Genomic DNA, 21511 nt, shown 5'->3' on the forward strand with positions numbered 1-21511 from the left:
TACAGAATCCTGCAAGGTCTCTGTAGCAGTGGGGGGTCAACTGCTACTCTCTCGATTCACAGTGCTGCTTCAAAAAAATAGATCCATGCCTGCTGGGCTGCAGGATGTCAGCCAACACACTACAACACACTGGCAAAGTAGTGTTTTGATGAACAGTCATACTATTCCACAGTGATATGAAAATGTGAATCTGTTCTAGAGATATGTAGCATTATGTCATAAAGAGGCCTGCATCTTGTCTTCTGTCCTCTGCTTTCCCCAATTATGGGAAACACATTCAAAGTACTCAGGCCTTAGTTTCTATCTTTGCACAACACTTTTTTGGCAGAGATGTTTAAAAAGTCATGGGTTGCTGTTGTCTGTCTTATTGGGATTAAGGGCTCACAACTTTCTGTCTCAGGACAAAATTAGCATGCACGAGTGGAAGTCTTTGTTTGGGCATTATAGAACATCTGGACGTAATAATTCTAAGTTTATAGATGATCAGATTATTTGGTGAAATATCAAAGGTGTTGCCTAGAAGCTTTCATTAGCATTGTTTGAGCCAGACAAAAGGAGACTGAGTTTAGATTAACTACCAACAGGTGGACACAAACAGGACTCTATGAATGTTAACTTGGTTCTGTGTCTACATGATAAACGTTTATTAATGCTACTCTCATAAGTCTCTGTCTGTACAACTTTTTGCATTACTTATGCAGGAGTTTAGAAAGCAGATTAATGACCCCGGTTCATGTCTTCTCCAAGTGTTTCTGAATCTATCTGCTGTTGTCTGATGATGATTTAGCCTCTGGAAATGATGGTCATTTTTTATGCAGCATAGCCAGCAATTAGGGTTTCAGCCAAGACTTCTTTTTCTGTGTGTTTCCATTGTGCATGGTCCAACTAGCAATTTGAAAAACGAGAATGGAGATAGTGTTGAGGGGGGGGTGTTTAAGGGGATTATTAGCTGTGTTTTTACAGGAAGGAATCTGTTTATAGAGATTAATTGAGGTTAAATCGTGCTTAGATGACTGCTGACAGCTTCTTGGACTGTATTATGGCGGGTTGTGTTTCAGGCCTGTTGCTCTCCTGTAGTCTGCTTTCTGTGTACCGCCCAACCCCCCTGAAACATTGTGGAAGTTACTACTTGGACTATAGATGGACACCAGCAGCCTGTTGCACCAGTAAGTTCAAACGTAGCCTAGTTTCAACATAATTTATCATTTGGGACGGAGTTTACTCTCTACTAACCAGTGTTCATTTTGGCAGCTACTTTAGATTTAGTCTTAGCGTTGAAGCTGGGGTTGGCAGTCTCGTAAAACTAGCATGAATTTGAATGAAGCATTTCCTCAGGACTCCGTCTAACCCCTCCCCTCCTCCCTCAGAGCTCCTCCAAAACGACGCCCCCCCCCCGCTCACATGCACGAGCGCCTCTGACTTGCGACCATATGATGGTGACTGATTCAAAACCGGTCCTCACTAGGGATGTACATTTAAAGTATTTTCCGTGATCGATTTTGGGAAATGTTAACGATCAATTATCGATTAATTGATTAAAAAAAACATTATTATTCTTACGTCAAAAACAATGCCAAATAGGTTGTTTTCCCCCTAAATAATATTTTCTACAGCAACATAATGCAAATAACTGACAGTATTGAATACGGGTACATGTTTGACACGCAGAATATCAACGATCAGGCTCATAAAAATATTCTACGCGGACATAGTCTTATAAAGTGAAGGCTCAAAATACTAACACAAAAGTACTTCAGACTCACAGTGTCCAGTTTTCTGTCTACTCGTTCTTATTGAGAAAAATAAACATGTGTATTCGGTCAGGTGTCAGCCAAGAGCGCAACCGGGTCATCATCAGTCCTGCTGCAGAAAAGCTCAGACGGCTCTGATGTTTCTGCTCTGCAAACATAGTGTACCTGAATTTCCCACCAGTCTGCTGCCTTCGTATCCAAAGGTGGAAATGTCCTGTTTAAAGTTGTCAACCTTCGTGTCTGTGTTGTTGTTGGCAGCAGTTTTGTATTGATCCTCTTTTAAAAAGCGCACGTGGAGACCTGAAGCGCAGCCGCAGCCGCCAGCTGAGCGTCTCCGCTGTGCGCAACACCTTTAACAGCTGATTCACATTGAAACATGCTTTAAACTTAAAACACCTCCCTGATAGATGAGTGTAATATGAGACCACATGATGTTTGTCCCACCTGATGGAAAATTGATAACAAAAATGCGTGTTTCAAGTAATTTCTTAACAATCAGTTAATCGATAATCGATTAATTGTGGTCATCCCTAGTCCTCACCAAAACATTCTCATGGTGAAAGTTAAAAACACAAACAAACATGGCTGCTGTTAGTACTCAAACTGTCATTCTAGCATTATCCAGTTGTACTGGTGACGCGATATCAGGAGAAAAGTTATAACACATATATAATACTGTAACAGCTCTACTGTTTGTTAAACGTGTTCAGTGTAGATGTTCTTAATTCCTACAGTGTTGACAGTCAGTGAAGGCATCAGGGGAGGTGTAGAGTGTGTGAGCTGGAGAGAGGAGAGACAAGAGGAGAAGTTCTTCATTCATTCAAACATTGATTGTTGTTTTGTTGGTTGGCGTGATCACAACCGACAGTGACCGGTTATTAAAGATCAACGTGTTCACGAATCAGCTCGTCATCACTACAGCGTCCGGACAGACGCTACAGTACATCTACATTTCTGTAGGACTTAGTAAATGTCATTCATATTTTTGCTTGTCAGAGCCCCCGTGGTGAGAGCTTTTTAGACTCTGATCCGGACTACAGTCCTGAGCAAAGCACCTCATCAGGTCAGAGGGGACAGGCCTGAGGTCGAGCGAGAGGGGCAGTAAATAGAGTCAGGGGAAGCAGAGGCAGGAGACGGGGACTCAGAGTGCACGCAGGGGAAATGTACGCGCAGGAGGCGGGCAGAACAGCAGGACGGGATTTGAATGGTTTAAAATGTTGGCACCCAAAAAACAGGGATTGGTTGGTGTTTTCCCAGGTTTACTCCGGCTGTAGATAGCAGCTTTTTTTACCTCTTTTTTAAGAACACATTATGTATTGATTACCATCAGGACATAAAGATCATTTTAACCAGTATAACAAAAAGTGGATCTAAATCTGATTACCAACCCCAGCTTTAAGAAGAAAATGTCTGTTAGTTTTAGTCAAATTTGAGTCTTTTCAGCCCTTTATAGTTTTAGTCTAGTTTTAGTCGATGGGAACTCAAAGCATTTTAGTCTTTGATTTATGTCAAACATTTTCTCCATAGAGTACGATACGATACGATGTACTTTATTGTCCCCATAGGGAAATTTGTCTTTGACATCAGTGCTGCACGTTACTTGCTCCTACAAAAATCACCACACTGACACAAGAACACATAAATAAATAAGAAAAGTACAATAAATAGTCCACATTCATACAACACACAGCATACTCTTAAAGAGAGAGCACCATAACACTGTCCCAACCCTAAAAGGCTATTTAATATTTAAAATTCTAATAGAGATCGGCACAAAGGAGTTTTTAAAACGATTCAATTTACATTTGGGGACTCGGTACCTTCTTCCAGATGGTCAAAGTTTTACTCAGAGTAAAGGATGTGCAACGGGTCTCCAAGTATTCTCTGGGCCTGCCCAAGAACACACTGCTCATAAATGGCCTGTAGGGAAGGGTTGCCAGTCTTCCCTGTGACCTTCATGGCAGTCTGCACCAGATCAGAGAGTTTGGTTTGAGCTGAACAGAGAGGTTACCGTACCATGCTGTCATCCCATGCCTAATAATACTCTCCAGTACAGCCTGATAAAACAAACACATAGCCTGCTGATTCACACCAAACAGCCTGAGCCCACGTAAAAAGTGCAATCTTTGCTGTATGAGGGAACACAGGTTATCAATGTGGGCCTCCCAGCTGAACTTAATATCCAGGTGGACACCTTATTATTTGTAGGAGCCGACCTGACAGATGTTTTTGTCATGAATAAGGACTGGAGTGTGATCACCCACAGAGCGAGGGTCAAACACCATCTCCTGTGTCTTCTTCACATATTTTTAAAAGGTGGTTATCATCGCACCACTGAACAAAGGTCTGTATCTCAGTAAAATATGACGAGAGTCCTGGTACAGCAGACTGAGAATGGCTGTATCATCTGAAAACTTCAAAATCAGATTACCAGGGAGGCTGCTGCTACATTCATTAGTGTAGAGTGTAAAGAGGACAGGGGAACTCACACAGCCTTGAGGTGCTCCTGTACTAATAGATTTGGTGTCAGAGAGGGTGGTGTTTATTTTGACATTTTGGGATCTATTTGTTAAAAAAGAATAAAACCATTTAATAATCAAAGGATTTACAGTCATCTGAGACAATTTCCTTATCAACAGATGAGGCTGCAAGGTATTAAAAGCCGAGCTGAAATCAATAAATAAAAGATGTGCATAGGCTTTAGGGTCCTCAATGTGCTTTAAAGTTAAATGAGTGATGCTAGTAATTGCATCATCAGTGCGTCGTCCTCGTCGGTATGCAAACTGAAATGGATCATGTAGACAATTAACCTCAGATTTCAGTATGGACACAATATATTTCACAAAAAACATTTCATAACAATTGAACTCAAAGCCACTGGATGACATGATGCTTCGTTTTGAAAGGTGGGATGATTTGGAGGATGAGGGTTCTCCCAGCTATATTACATCGGCAACACGATATCTGCAAGAGATTACATCCTGGAAAAATATGATGATCAAGATTTGCACTCCCAATTTTTTTATGTATGTTGTAGTTGATCATTTTACCACTTGATGTCACTGTTATTATAGACGCTGTAGATTAAGGATTTAGGCTATAGTTCTCACCTTACTGTGACACTTTATTAAGATATACATACCTCCTGTTGTTGTTCTGTGACAGTAATGTAAGTTTGTTTAAGCTGTTGGTCAGTTCAGAGACGATGAGGCACGAAGGATAACACATATAACAACCCCTGCATCTAAATTGGTGCTTTCCTCTAATTGGCTGCACGAAGTTTAAACGTCATATCTGCGACATCGTTGTGGTTAGTTTGGACGTTACGGTCTACTAGTTCAGATGAACCTTACGTCTCTGTGGTGAAACCAAACTATGACACAACTGAAGTTACAAACTAACTCGTTTCAACGTGTGGTTCAGTGAGGACTTCACACCCTAACTTAGGACACAACTTACACACAGCTGGTGTAACAGACTGCTGGATGTTTCAATACCATGTCACAGATTCTGCATTTTCTGTGCAGATTGTTCAAATACAGATTCATGGCTTTCTCGGTCACATCGCCGCTTAGACTTGATTTACAAAATTGTTCAAGATTTGGGAGAGCTGGTTACAGAGAGCTGTGCCTCTCTAAAGGCTGATTTATACTTGGGCGTTGAATCAACGGCGTACCCTATGCCGGGGGTCCGCGTAGCTCCCGTACCTACGCCGAGGCCTACGCACGTAGCTGACGTGCACCTCCTCCAAAATGTAACTCCCCGTAGAGCCGACGCGGACCTCAAGCCCTGTGATTGGTCCGCTCGGCGTCTTTGTCTTTCCCGCATTTACAACACTTCATCGGCCGTGTATTTCATCTCCTCCTCTCTATTCTTCATGTAATCATGTCTGTATGATAAACAGCAACATGTATCAGCTGTAGATTAACAGAACACGCTCTGAATCTCTGTGGAAAAGGAAACAGAGATCGTAGCTGGACCGGAAGCAGGCGACCGGCTATCAGAGAGACCACACTGCCCTCTAGTGTTTCGGCAGAGAATTGCTGCGCGACATGGACACACCGACGCACAAGTATGTGGTGTTCATGTCCGCGTCAGCCCCTGCTGCGTAGGGGAGATGCAGAAGTATAAATCAGCCTTAAGTCCTATGCACAGCAATGATAGCAGCGATAAACTTACATAAGACTAACAAGAACAAAAGATTCTGCTTAGCAAGCTAACTCTCTACGGTGATTATTTATTTTAGATTTAGGTAGAGATCACCTGATGGTCAGTCTGGACCGAATAAATGATTGGGGTTTTTTTAAACAAAAGACTTGTAGCCGTCTAAAACTCTCCTTTAATAAGCTGGACTGGACTGAATCTAAATGAAGCCATCCAACCAAATCTAATTAACTTGCCTTTTTCTTTCCAAAACTAATTTAAAACTTGCCTCAGAGAGAGAAAGTTAAGAAACCAGAGTAATGTGTCACCAGTTCTATCAGGCTCAGGACCACCTCTGTGGCTCTGACTTTAGTTTAGCACACAGCCTTACCCCTGTGATTGTTTACTGACAGGATATTCAGTCATTTTAGTCACGCTGTCATAGTTGCCAGATGTTTACCCCTGAGATGTTGCTCTTTCCCTTTTGACATTTTACTATGGTCTACTGAATGTGGTGTGTGGGGGAAGTATTTCTGAGGAATTCAATTTGAACCCTGAGCTGTCAGATGAAAGACGATCATATCTGAGAAGGAGGATTAAAGTGATTCTTAGTGTCAATCCCTTCATATCTACAGAGACCGAGTGAAGAGTCCTCATCCTTCATTCATACTCCACTTTTCAGTCAAAAACAACCAGAGCAAATTACAAATTGTTTCTGTCATGGCACAAATGATCCCACTGAAGTCATGTGGCAGAAGTTATTAATCAAACCTCGGCTCTGTTGATACAAATACGCTGCCAGGCGTTAAAAAACGAGTGTAAAAATGACAGAATTAACTATGACAGGCTGATAAATGAACCGCCAGAGTGGGGGTAATTATTGAGGAATCTTGGGAAATGACACACTTTTGAAAAGTGATTTTACAGAGCTAATCTTTTGAATCTGTCTGTGAATGTAGTGAAACAGTCAAGAGGCAACTTGGTGCTGCTGTGATGAGTAATAACTCTCTTTGTGTAAATATAGAACACCTACATGGAGGCTTTGAAAATGGAAACAAAGGGCAGAGAGCAGAGGAAGCCTGCCTGAACACCTTTGTCTAAGAGCGTCACAGTATCCGTGAGCACTGAACTTTTTTTTTAAGTCCAGCTCCACCATGCCAGATTCGTAGTTCAGGGTTACTGGATGAGATTCATGTTACAGTTCAGCTGAGGGTGAAGCAGTTAGTGGTTAGCATCAGTGTTCAAGGTTGGGAAATGAACCCAAGTCAACTCAATGTCTTCATAAGTCTAAAATTACAAGAGCTGCAGATGGAGAGAGAAAAGCAGAATGAAAAGACGACAGACATGAATGAGACTGCATCCTGACTAGGGTTGCAAAGGGGTGGAAAATTTCCGGTAAATTTCCGGAAAGTTTCCGGTAAATTTCCATGGGAAGTTAAGCTGGGGAATTTTGGAAATATTCCAAATTGGAAATTATGGGAATTTATGGGAATTTAATGGAAAAGTATCATATCCATGCATAAATATTTGTTTTGTTCTAAGCAGACATCCATCCAAAATAATACAATTAAAACAGATTTATTTGTTAGTAGAACTTTATCAAGTGTTAAATATTTTATTGAACAATCAATTATTTCATTGAAGAACAAAAACATGAATGTTCAGTTAAATATTACTCATCCCCCAGACTCAACCCATTCAAAAATTAACAAAAATGCAATACCAAAAAAGTCCCATTCAAAATGTTAAATTAAAAGAGCCCCTCTCCCTCCAAACAAGTACCATTCAAAATGTTAAATTAAAAGAGCCCCTCTCCCTCCAAAAAAGTCCCATTCAAAATGTTAAATTAAAAGAGCCCCTCTCCCTCCAAAAAAGTCCCATTCAAAATGTTAAATTAAAAGAGCCCCTCTTCCTCCAACAAAGTCCCATTCAAAATGTTAAATTAAAAGAGCCCATCTCCCTCCAAAAAAGTCCCATTCAAAATGTTAAATTAAAAGAGCCCCTCTTCCTCCAAAAAAGTCCCATTCAAAATGTTAAATAAAAAGTGCATGTAGGGGGTGTGGTCTCAATAGCCCTGCAGTAAGCAGTGTGCTATGTGCATGTGATTGAGGAATAGCAGAGATATTCAACTGTACTTGAAATGAAATCTGGTTGTTTTTGTCAGGATTATGATAAAATATATTTTCCCCAACTATATTTAAGTTCCCTATGAAGAGCCAACCTTCAATTTAGTAAATTCCTGTTTATTCCCATAAATTCCCGTTTATTCCCGTTAATTCCCGTTAATTCCCATGGAAAGTTTCCAACTTTGAAAATTCCTGGAATTTTGCAACCCTAATCCTGACCTTGTCCAGAACAAAAACTATTTTATCAGCAGAGAGGAATAACCAATGCAGTGACAATGCATTACAAACTGTCACAGTTTCAGAAAATCAGTGATCAGCACTTAAAAAACTCACACTATATTTACTTAAGTCACGGATCCATCAAGTTATTGCTTCATTGATTTCATTGGTTTTGTCAAACTTGATTAAAACTTTTTTACGACTGATTTTTTAAAGCGTACTTGTTACACTTTGGTGAACATCAGCTGCAATTCATAGACTCGCAGTTTGTTTAAACTGCTCTTCAACTGATGATTCAGGGATTGATTCTGATTGGCTTTTGTGATATTGAATATCTGCTGATCCCATACTTTTTTATTTTCTTTTACAAAAATGAGAAAAGTAAACAAAACAACAAAAAGTTGTCTTCAGCATTTTCTGTTTAACTTAGTTGAGCTAGCATTTTTCAAAAACTAGTAATCTGTTTTACATGCTCTGCTGAATGAGACACACAAAACTGATGTTCATGCAATATTGCACACGTAAACTCGAGGCAGTGCTGTTGTGAACTCAACTCTCACAAGATGGTATGTGACTCATGATAATGGTGCCTGGCTGCCAGAGCAAGATTATGAATACATGACATTAACGCAGCTTTCTTACGTTGTTTTTCCACTTTTCATTGCTATTTTGATCCCGGATTATAATATCAAATAACCTAGATCACCTAAAACTCAAAGTAGGAGGAATCACTACAGTGCTGGTTGTCCAAAGCAATTAATTCAACTACCTTCTCTAGTCTTTTCGCTCTCCTGAGGATGTCTATCCTTCCTTTTAAAGTCAAGTTGGTTGCTTCTGTGGAGCAGCTTTTCCTCTGTTCCTTTTGTGAATCTCTTTGCATGTATAGGTTTTAGATGTCGGATCAAATTGGTAGTATTGAACGCGGTTCACACAATGTGAATTATGCTTGTAACATCCAAATATTAACTGGAAAAAAAAGACTGCTACCACATTAAAAAAGAATCACAATAAAGAAAGTAGGTGCATGCACGGTTGCAAAACTATGTGGCTTCAATAGTTCATCATTCATTTCCATCTTTGTTGTGATTAGGGTCGCAAAGTGGAGGAAATTTCTGGTATATTTCCATGGGAAGTTAAGCTTGGGAATTTTAGAAATATTCCAAATTGGAAACTTTCCATGGGAATTAATGGAATTAACTGTGAATTGTGGGTCATTTAATGGAAAGGTGTCATATCCAAGCATAAATATTTGTTTTGTGATAAGCAGACATCCATCCAATATAATACAATTAAAACAGATTTATTTGTAAGTAGAACTTTATCAAGTGTTAAATATTTTATTGAACAATCAATTCTTTCATTAAAGAATGAAAACATGAATGTTGAATTAAATATTACTCATCCCCCCCGACCCAACCCATTCAAAAATTAACAAAAATGCAATCCCAACAAAGTCCCATTCAAAATGTTAAACAAAAAAGCATCTTCCCTCAAGCTTCTCAAGCCTAGCCTCTGCATTTTTCTGCCGAATATAATAACAGTAGGAATATTAATGCAATGGCTTGAACATAAATAAATATTTAGCCTAGTTAAAAAAACTGGAATGATCTTCAAAATATTTCACAATTGATAAACATCTTGCAGGAGGCATAAAAACAGCATCAGGTTTGTGGTAGCTAGAATCTTGATAAGATGAATTCACTTATCATCTATGAGGCTATGCTAGCTTTAGCTTATTTGGCATCTAACTTATCAGCTAGCTGTCTACTGTATGAATACATTTATATCTGATATTTGTAAGTTAAACATTAGTACCATACATCAAATTTGTTAAATATATAACCACATAATATCATCACAACTCACTTCACTTTGTGTAGTCCACAGGCTCAAATGTGTGGCTTCAATAGCCTTGTGCTCTGGGCTCAAAGTGTGGTCCAGGATTCTAGAAATCATGTGTGCATGTGATGGAGGAATGCACATTGCATGTAGGGGGCGTGGTCTTAATAGCCCTGCAGCAAGCAGTGTGCTATGTGCATGTGATTGATGAATAGCAGAGATATTCAACTGTACTTGCATGAAATCTGATTGTTTTAGTCAGGATTATGATAAAATATATTTTCCCCAACTATATGTAAGTTCCCTGTTAAGAGCCAACCTTCAGTTTATTCAACTCCTGGTTGATTCATGTTTATTCCCATAAATTCCTGTTAATTCCCATGGAAAGTTTCCAACTTTGAAAAAACCCTTAATGTTGCCACCCTAGTTGTGATAGCCTACTTTCATAAACATGTTTACCTTCCCAACAAGATTGACAAGTCACAAAAAGCTCAAGGTAGTCCACAGATCATACTAGAGCAATTCAATCAAAAGAAATGAATCTAACTTTCTTGAGTGTGGCTATTTTACTGTGGCTGAGGGATGTTATGGAGATTCTCTGATATTTGAACACAACAGCCAAACAAATGTACTCCTCCCCTCAGTGCTTCCTCAAAGAAGCACATTATCCACTTTGCCAGGCAAGTAACATTAACAACTGGGTAATATGGCAGAATCTGGAGCGTCTGTTGCCCAGGGGTAAATTATCCACAGTAAGGAGAAGCATAGCATGGCACAGCATTCCGAGGGGAAGCAGCACAGCACAACTAATGTTACCATCCTGTTAGGCAGAAACACACAACCAAGCTCTGTTGCTTCAGTTTTCAGGCCTTCCAACTCTTGATATTTGATGGACTCTTCCTCATTTCCTGATCATAATCCCTCTTATATTAGTTTCTGCCTTTCTGATCTTCTTCTCTTTATCCCTATAAAGTGATCTCACTAACCTGAAATTCAGACATGTTAACACAGTTAGTGCAAAGTTGTCTGTCTCATTCTTGTCCTATCAAATAAAGGCAAAAAGGCCTAAAATATAACTTTAAAAATAAAAATAGTTGAAACTCAGTAAACAGCTGTGAAAGTTACTAAATCTGCAGCTAAAAAGTTAGAATAACGTGAAAAAGTTGTTTTTTGGGCGGCAGTAGCTCAGTCCATAGGGACTTGGCTTGGGAACCGAAGGGTTGCCGGTTCGAGTCCCAGCATGGACGAAGTTTGGCAAGTGGACTGGTGGCTGGAGAGGTGCTGGTTTACCTGCCTGGGCACTGCCGAGGTGCCCTTGAGCAAGGTACCGAACCCCCAATTGCTCGGGGTGCGCTGGTTGACGGCAGTATCCTCACTCTGACATCTCTCCCTAAGCATGTTCACTGCATGTGTGTGCATTTGTATGTATATACCAACAAAACTGTATGTGTAGCATGACCAAAATAGCATGAGTGAAAAAATTGAATTTCAATAAAGTCAATAAAGTACATTTCTTTCTTTCTTCTTACACCACCATTGTAACTTTTTTGTGTGTGTTCCATTTTCTATTGAAAGGGCTGTGCAATAACACCTGGTGGGGGAAATATTTGATGATTACTACAAATGATTTAGGATGGCACATATTTGCGTTAACAGGAGGTATTAAGTAATAATTTAAACACTTAGAGAAACTAAATAGCTACATGAACTAGGGATGGGCATTTCAAGACAAAATACTATTAGATAATCATTGGCATCTATTCAACTATCTTTATGTTGGTGTTTCTGTGACTCGGCGTGGCGTGTGTGTTAACATTTTACAGCCATGTTCAGTCTCTGGAAACACGTGTAGCAGTGTGAGATTCAGAAACGGAGAAAATCTAATAATGTTTTCTTCTTCTTTTGCTAATTAATGTAGTTAGCATTCTTCTTCTTCTTCTGTTTCCAGTTTTAAACAGCTTTACAGTTTTTTTCGACTACATAAACACTAAAATCAAAAGTATATGAAGTTAAGGTGTTAACTTAGATTCGGGAGCAGGACCACGCCTAAACCACACCCTCAATCACCTGACAAGCCTTCTTAAACGTAGCCAGCCTACTCCAACTGCTTGTCCGTGATTCGTCAACCCACCCTCCCTCACCTTACTCTCCTGCACTTAACCTATTTCCTTGTCCTCTCCTACTCAACTCGTGCTCGCTCCTTCTATGCCCTGTCTACTTCCAGGTACAACCTGGGTCAAGATCAGCTCCGGCAGGATAACGCTGAGACGGAACCCCCATCCTGAGTCTCCTTCTGCTGGGCACACCACGCACAACTAATTCATTAAATGTTCAACTTATATCCTTGTGTGGCGTGGTCCTTGCTAGTGAATACACAATTATCAAAACCTTACACTCAAGGAGCAAAACATCGGCCCAGATCTGCACCACCATAAGCACAATATCAGCCTCACACTTTTTGCAAAATAACACACAGTGATTGAAAAACACCAAACACACTTGTATACATTAGACACAGAAGTATTTCCTGATGTCACTTCCTTCAATTCCAAAGCACTGACTGTCACATCACCACACCTGAGTCAATTGGTTAAACAGCCATCAGGTGCGCAAACACATGATTGCTTAATTGTAGACACACAAATCAGGTTTAAGCACTATAACAATGCAGCAGGTGAGTTCACCTGTCTTCAACTGGATCCAGTATTTGATGTTTGTGTGATATTTGCTGAGCTTACAATGTTACACTACTGTAGCAGCATGACAACTGGGACATGTTTTGTTGTGATTCTCCATGTTGACATGTTGACTGATTTGGGTATATAGAGAGAAATAAATGATATGTTCATCAGTCTGCAGCGGTGGTCTTGTGTAGTGTTTGGTGAATTTATTGTATATTTGCACTTTCTCTGTGTACTTCACTTACAGTACTCTGATCACTGAGAAGTAGAATATAAAGTGTTTTAGCAGCAGCAGTGTGTAACTGCTTCAAACAGAATTAAGTCATATGAAATGTGTGTGTTTCATGTGGTAATAAAATGTGGTTTTGATAAATTAGTGTAAAGTTTTTACAAGAGTGTTTCATTTTGCAAAGGATCTGAGGTGTTCTGCTCCTTGTGTGTGTGGTTGTGTGAACTGTGTGTAGTGTTTCTACAAAATGAGCCCTATTTTCAAAATCGTGTTCAAGCAATCGAAAAAAACTGCAAGACCCTCTCTGGCCACTGTCTGGTGGGGATACTGTATTACAACCAGGCACCGGTAAAAACGATGAAGAATTGTACTTTTAAAATGAATGAAAATTTTCAAAGTAACTCTTCAGTTTTTAAAAAGTTAACGAATATTTGAATATTCAAAAATCCTTGCCCATCCCTAACATAAACTGATTTTCTCTCAGTATTACACACAAGTTGCAAAAGCTACAGTGATAAATAAAAGTGCCCCTAAAAATAAAATTTAGTCTGAAGCTAAAGGACAAAATAAAACTCTTCCAGGTTGATACATTATCGAAAGCTGTGTGCACTTAAACAATCAGCAGAATATTGTTTCCTTAAAGAGGAGAAGCAGCTATTTTATAGTTCAGATCAACTAGTCAATCTGTAAGCTGTAAGGTGGATCCTCCATGGATCGGACTTAGTTGTCCAGCACACCCCACAGATGCTTGATAAGCTGCGATACACTGTTCTGACACCTGCCTTTCAGAGCCAGCATGGACCTTTACAGCATGTTAAGCTACAGTAGCTCTTCTGTTCGATCGGACCACACAGGCCAGCCGTCACTGAGCCTTGGCCCCTCATGACCCTGTCTCTGATTCACTGGTTTTCCTTCCCTGGACCACTTGTGGAAGTTGCTGACCACTGCAGACCGGGAACACCCCCCACAAGATGCAGTTTTACAGATGCATTGACCCAGGCGTCCAGCCATCGCAATTTGGCCCCTCGTCAAAGTCACTCCCATCCTCACACTCGCATATTATTATCTGCTTCTAATGCATCAACTTGGAGGACAAAATGTTCACTTTCTGCCTGACATGTCCCACACACTGACAGGGTAAAGAGCTCATAGTTATTCACTTTGCCTATCATTAGTCACAGTATTACAGCTGATCGGTTTCCCCTTCAAGACACAGAGCTAATCCTCATTTGAATTTTAGTCCTAAACACTGTGAGATTTTCACACGGTCAAATTCAGAGAGAAATGATAAAGTGAAAGCACCAACACTATCTTTATAGACACCATATTTTTACATTCCTACACACACTCATAAATTAATGACGCTATACAGAGCTCATCAATACCTCATAAAGTTATACACGCTCACACACACATGACAGCAGAAAGTCATAAAGACATGTGGGAAGAGATAGACCGGGAACGTTTTCATAACTGGGCCCAAATGGCCCGAATGTATCTTGTTCAATTCCACTCAAAAAATAAATAAATAAACAAACACAATAAGAAGTTTTTCTCCAATATGTTTTGCTCTTGTGGGAGTGAGAAAAAGCTGCTTTTGGTTCACAAATCACAAAACAACTGGAGTGCAAACAGATGGCTGCATACACAACTAAGTCTTGCAGATGCCTCTGAGTGCTACGCAGCGTATTTGACTTTATACAAATAAACCTGCCCCACATCAAATTACAAAGTCCCTTTTGCCCACAATAACTACATGTTGTTGGGTCAAAGACGTGGCATGTCATTTCTGTCGTCCAAAGCATAATTATAATGTTAAAAATATATAAAGTTTTAAAAATACCACATTACAGTACTCAACTCTCTCCACTTTACCTACTCATATGAGTTTTCACTATTAAAAAAATCTAATTTAAAGAGCAATTGAGCTCAAAAATACAGAACTGTCCTTCCTGGATAACATCCGGGCTTAAAATCTAAGTACAAAAATATGCCAAAAATGTCAGAAATCTTAATAAAAGCATTAATTATGTACTGGGGCATAATTGTGTTGATATTTGATATTTGCAATGATACCCACAAATATAGTCACAACACTAAGCTTATTTACATATTTATGCAAGAAATACTTTTGTCTACATTTTTGGATTTCCGAATGTCCTTCCTGGGTAACACACATAAAGTGGCTATATATTACCATATTTGGATTTGGATAGTCATGTGACAGGCTATTGTATCGGCCAACAGTTTCTGGAGGACCCCCAAAAGATATCACATGGTCAGAAAGTCTCTCTTAAAATGTTGATATTTTGACCTTTTCGGTCACTGGTGCACTGTGTCCTCAAATCATGTGTCTTTCTGGATAACGCTAATAAAACTTGTATTATGTTTATATATTTACAAATGACCTATCTCATGTTAAATATGACATTAGTGTGTTGAAGGTTAAGCAAACATTTTACACAGTATGACTAGTTAGTGCCTGATTATAAAGGGAAAACATTGTTTTTGTCCTTCCTGGATAACGATATGTCCTCCCTGGATAACAAAGATCTTCTGTTACCCAGGACATGTCCTCTGTTATCCAGAGTGGACATGTTAATCAATACAGATTTATATTAGTATATGTTGCTTTTTAATTAATTTTCAAATCCATTACCGTTACCCAGGAAGGACATTTTTCACGGAAAAAATCATGTGATTCACTGAAAAATGTTTATTGCATTTTTAAAACAAATTCCTGTTGTTGAGCTGTATACACAACACTCTAATAAAGATAGAAAGTGTCTAAATAGGCATTTTTAGCCACTTTGTTTGTTTTTTTCAATTTTCAAATCCTTATTCGTCTTTGACCCTGTTGCAGTTATTCTATCCCCCTATTAAATGTGTATCATATTCCTCCCTTAGGATAAGACTTTAAGCAACTCTTCTTATTTGTTGTTTCTCAAATAAAGAGCTTTTTCAGTATACCCGCAGGAATGAATTGCACAAGGGAGAAGAAGATACCTCCTGTGAGGCTGAATCATTTTTTAATCAACATGTGGTAGCAAGCTAAGATAAATTAATGCAAAAAGGAACAGCTGATATAGTGCAGATATCCTGACTCTGAAGAACCTGAAATCATTATAATACAAGAGTTGACTTGAAAGGTTAGTGATTCAGTGAGTAGGCGTAGTGTTATTTCTTTTTCTTCTGAACAATAACTTCAGTCTTGACGAATTAGATTGTTTATCTTCACGCTCCTGAGTAAGTGAAGCAACCTGAACTAAAGAAAAAGAGAGACAATACTCTGAGGGAAAGCGTGCTAGATGGTACAAAGACTCTCACTCATCATCCACTCCTTCCAAACAATTTGTCTGCTCACACGGAAACACAAAAAAAGAACCTAGACATTAGCTCTCTATTATAACACAGACATTGGGAAACGACAGCCAACAGGTCTTGTGACACTTTATTTCTTCCACCCTGGAGCTCTCCTCTCTCCTTCCAGATGCACTTAAGCTGTTTACATTGAACCATACAAGTACAATACATTAGAAACTGCTATAACCAATCAACTTGTTATTGAACTGATGATAAATTGACAGAGGTGTTTGAGGTTGCACAAGATATAGGTAATTCTGGTACATTACTCCAAATAAAGCCACTGCAGATTTTGATTCTAGTTCTGAAACAAAATTCACAGAGTGTAAAGGTTTTGTTTTTGTGCAGGGGGGTGTTTGTGTTGAGGATTTAAATTAGGGTAATCCAACATTTTCCACATCAGGTCATTAAAACTTCACAAACACAATCCTAACCCACTTGCTTCAAACAGATGTGTTCCTAAATGTACTCTGTCGCGTCTGCTAATTAAGTAAAGGATATAATCCACACAGAGTTCACAGTTAAGATCATCCACCTTTGTTTGAAACCCCCTCAGCAAAAGCACAATGTGTAACACTCACCTACAATGAACCACAAGAGCGTCTGTTTCTGCAGAGCAGCTCCGGACTGCGATCCCATCCTGCCGCTCTCACAGAGATCCACTGACTGAAGTTTGAGAGGGACGCGAAGAGGAGAGAGACTATCACGAGCTCAAAGAGTACAGAGTAAGTAGCATTATAGGTCACAGCTGGGGAAGGAATCCGTGTAAAGTGACTCCTCGGTCAAGCAGAAGCCTCTGCTGGATCACCTTGTGCAAACTGCTCGGGGGAGGAGAGGGGCCAAGACCCGTCCTTGTTTCTGCTTATACCTGAACTCCCCCGAGTCCTCCTATCACCGATCCCCTGTCATCCACGCATGAATCATATCCGCTCTTGAAGTTGTAGCTCTCTCTCTCTCTCTCTCACCAGCTCTCTCTTATTAGCTGTCCTGAGGTACCCAGTGAAATGAGTGCCCGCGCGACAAGTGTGCAGCGTTGGACTCTGTATTGTGCTGTGCGCAACGGGACGCACCGGCCAGCCCGGGACTGGAGGATCAGAGAGACTGTGTCAGGGTTCACTGCCTCTCTCGGTAAGGACAATGCTGTGGGGGGGCGGAGGGGACAGGGTAGACCCAAACATAACGATTACAGGGCAGGGAGGGGAAGTGATGGTGTATTTGGTGGAGGGGGAGGAACTGGGCTACTAATGGTACTTTTCCATTGGTTAATCAGATACACACCAGCGGCTAAACGGCGCATGGCAAACGAGTGTTGGTAATGTGGCCAAATAAATGAAAACAAAAATAATCACACACAGCCTTAACTAATTATATTATATCAATGTAACGCCATCTGGAATAGAGGATGGAGAACTGTTCAATTAGTCTCCAGGGGAAATGAAATGCAGGTCTATCTGTGTTTTTAACTAGACAAAGAGATCACAAATATAAAATGGCACGTTGTTGATTCTTTATGGAAATGTTTGTGTTGTGATAGAATAGAAACTCAATTTTCAGTGCTTCCTCTGGGACTCACAGGCAGTTTGTAGGCTTCCTTAGAAGAGAAATAGAAGTGAAACTGTTCCCAAACAACACTCAGAACTTTTGAGGAAAAATTCACTCAAACAGTAAGCTTTATTGGGAGTGAAATTTGTGTGACAGTGGTGTTAAGTTCCCACCTGTTGTGTGGATCGGCAGACTGGTGTAGTAGTGTGAATTCAAGTGCAGGTTCAGCCTTGGATGGGTGCAGAGTTGTTCGACACCTCCACCCAGTGGTCTTAAGGAGCATTGCACTTTAATCATTGTAAACGATGGATCGTTGCGCTTCTCTTTAACTATTTGGTCACCTTTGTTAGGTGTAATTTAAGCTTTTATGTCCCCCTGAAATTCTCCTTCCTTCGCTCATCAGCTGAATACCTGTTCTGGTTCTGTTTTTTATGGTTCTGTCAGCCCATCCATGATTCAACCAGGGTCACCTCTGCAGGTCAGAAAATCCCATCTGGGAGAATCACATCCTGCACACTCTTACATGATAAACTGTGCTTACACTGTGCTGATTCTGCTTGAAACATCACACCAAATACTTTTCAGGATTGATGCATTCCAGAAATGGAAATATTTTAACATTGTATGCATATATTAAAATCCAGAACTCCCTAAAATTCCCTTGACATATGGAAACCGTAGGATCTCTACCTGATCTTAAAATAAAGAGTGGATAATGACTCAGCTCAGAAGTCAGAAAGAGGGGAAATCATTGCCTGATATTGTCATATCAATACATGTATGTGGAGACATTTGGATCATATGTACCTGTTAGCTATTATCACAAAACCCTGACTGGTTGCAAAGGTAAATGTTTGTGGTGCTGTTTTCAGCTCACTTTAAACCCAGTGTGAAAGATGAGTCATCTACGTAGGATGGGAGGAACTGGGTCTGTTGTTGTATGTTGTTTGCTGCCAAATGACTCCGTGTGACTGGATGATGTTAAATCAGAGCAACACCAAAAGCTCTCATACAGCTCAAACCCAGTGTGTCGGATCATCTCACACAGACAGAGTGAGGACCTTAGCGACATAAGAGTCAGGTGCAAAACTGATACTACATCACAAGAAATGGTCTGTTGAGCTGTTGATATCTCTGATGATTGATTGGAAATCAATTGTAACTTGTGATTTAATCATAGCTTCTTATATGTTTAAAACTTCTGACATGTCTGTAAATAATCTGCTACATTTAAATGTAGAAACAATGCCAAATTAACTTTGTTTCCTTTGTGAAATTGATAAAGACACAAGAGATGCACTGACCACAAAGTTCAAACAGAGTGATATATCACATTGATATGTTTATGGTATTTTGACAATGTGTTTAAAATGATCAAAGTTTGTATCATCTTCTTATACAGTGGTAAAATCACACTCACACTAAGAGAGGCTTTGATATCAGATTCTTTTAGACCTCAAAGCAACGCTGGAGAACTCTCAAAAGAAGCACAACGTTCAAACCAGTATACTGATGAAACCAATGCAGCTGTTGGAGCTATTTACATTGTGTATTTAATTATTTTTACTTCAATCGATTAATTTATTGTTATTTAATTTAAGGTAATTATAGGATTAACTTTGATGCCATAGGGGTTATTAGTATATTTCGTTACTCACTTTTGTAGGTTGATAGTTTTGCACCGAGTGACGTGTATGTAGATGGGCAGGTAAGATGGGGGGGGGACACCGGGAGATTTGAAGGCTTAGAGACGTTCCCTTTTGTTTGAGAGAAGCCTTTTTTGTGTTGTACAATAAACCACCAAAATACTGAATACTTGGCTGGACACTGGCAATCTTATGGACACCGTGTACAATCCACTCTCAACGTGCCTCGTGGCCGTTTTTTTATTTGAGTTTTGTAAAGTTGACCAAGTCAAGCAGTCAATACTATGGGGCAACGTTTGTAAAGTTGTGCAACAGTTAGATTTGTGTTTAGTATTTGTGTTTATATTTAACATTTATATTTATGTTTAACATTTATATTTATATTCAACATTTATATTTATATTCAACATTTAGATTTAGATTTAACATTTATATTTATATTTAACATTTAGATTTATATTTAACATTTATATTTATATTTAACATTTAGATTTAACATTGAATGTTTAGATTTATATTGAACATTTATATTTATATTAAACATTTATATTTAACATTTATATTTATATTCAACATTTAGTTTTATATTGAACATTTAGATTTAACATTTAGATTTATAATTAACATTTAGTTTTATATTGAACATTTAGATTTATATTGAACATTTATATTTATATTGAACATTTATATTTATATTTAACATTTATATTTATATTTAACATTTAGATTTATATTTAACATTTAGATTTATATTGAACATTTAGATTTATATTTGATGTTGAACATTTAGATTTATATTTAACATTTAGATTTATATTTGATGTTGAACATTTAGATTTATATTTGATGTTGAACATTTAGATTTATATTTAACATTTAGATCTATATTTGATGTTGAACATTTAGACTTATATTTAAAATTTAGATTTATATTTAACATTTAGATTTATTGTTGAACATTACATTTTACGCTGAACATTTAGATTTATATTTAACATTTAGATTTATTGTTGAACATTACATTTTACGTTGAACATTTAAATTTATATTTAACATTTAGATTTATATTGAACATTTAGATTTATATTTGATGTTGAACATTTACACTTATATTTAAAATTTAGATTTATATTTAACATTTAGATTTATCGTTGAACATTACATTTCACGTTGAACATTTAGATTTAGATTTAACATTTAGATTTATATTTAGAAATTTGGGTTTTACAATGATTTTAACTTAATATATTTTTCACAACAAAATGAAATGTGAAGAAGATCACCAATATTCCTCTAAATGTGATAAAAAAAAGTGACTTTTAAAAATTCACTCTACATTTTTACGACTTTTGGGAGCTAACTATGGAGAATTGTAGCTGTTATTTACGAGGTGCACAACTTTACAAACGGCGCCCCATACAATACAGCAGTGTTTCACCTGTGAGCAGAAAGACTGAAGAATACCTGACCTCATCGCGTGGTCCAGTCATGACAAATAAAAACAGGATTGTGGAAACGGCGTAGAACAAGGAGCATCATTTTAATAATCCAAAGAGGGAAGGACAGATTTGATTCTCTGTGGAATAGAGGGGTCGAGGGGATAAAGAAACAACAGATACTAGCTAGAAAATCTCTTCTATACCTCAAACCCAAAGGTGTTTGAAGCAGCATGCTGAGAGATAAGAGAGGAGATAAAACAGAAAGATGAATGAATAAATCACCTCTTTCTGGACAAGTTCTACAAAGAGAGCAGAATGATACAGTGAGGAGCTTGAAAAAAGTGAACGTAGCAAGGTGAGTTCTCATTCAGTCAATCCGAGTTAGCCGATGTAGAAGAATTTGCACACAAAAGAAGAAGAAGTGATACTGCTTTGTTGTTTTCCCACACCTCCCTGTGATCACATCTGTTGAATGCTCAACCCACTTTCAGCTTCTTACCCACAGAGGTCAGTGCTGCGGTGATTCTCGTTCA

At 38.7% G+C, this 21511-nt stretch overlaps 1 protein-coding gene across 2 annotated transcripts in view; it reads right to left on the reverse strand.

Annotated features, from left to right (window-relative positions):
• Positions 1-17734, reverse strand: part of ramp1 (receptor activity modifying protein 1) — a 119929-nt gene extending 102195 nt beyond the window's left edge. For both annotated transcript variants that reach the window (XM_034693288.1, XM_034693287.1), the window contains exon 1: positions 16933-17734. In XM_034693288.1, coding sequence (XP_034549179.1) covers positions 16933-16990 — 58 coding nt within the window. In that variant the 5' untranslated portion in view covers positions 16991-17734. The remainder of the gene's footprint in view (positions 1-16932) is intronic.
• Between the last annotated feature and the right edge of the window lie 3777 nt (positions 17735-21511).

Source organism: Notolabrus celidotus, chromosome 10 (genome assembly GCF_009762535.1).
Source record: "Notolabrus celidotus isolate fNotCel1 chromosome 10, fNotCel1.pri, whole genome shotgun sequence".
NCBI classification, from domain to species: Eukaryota; Metazoa; Chordata; class Actinopteri; order Labriformes; family Labridae; genus Notolabrus; species Notolabrus celidotus.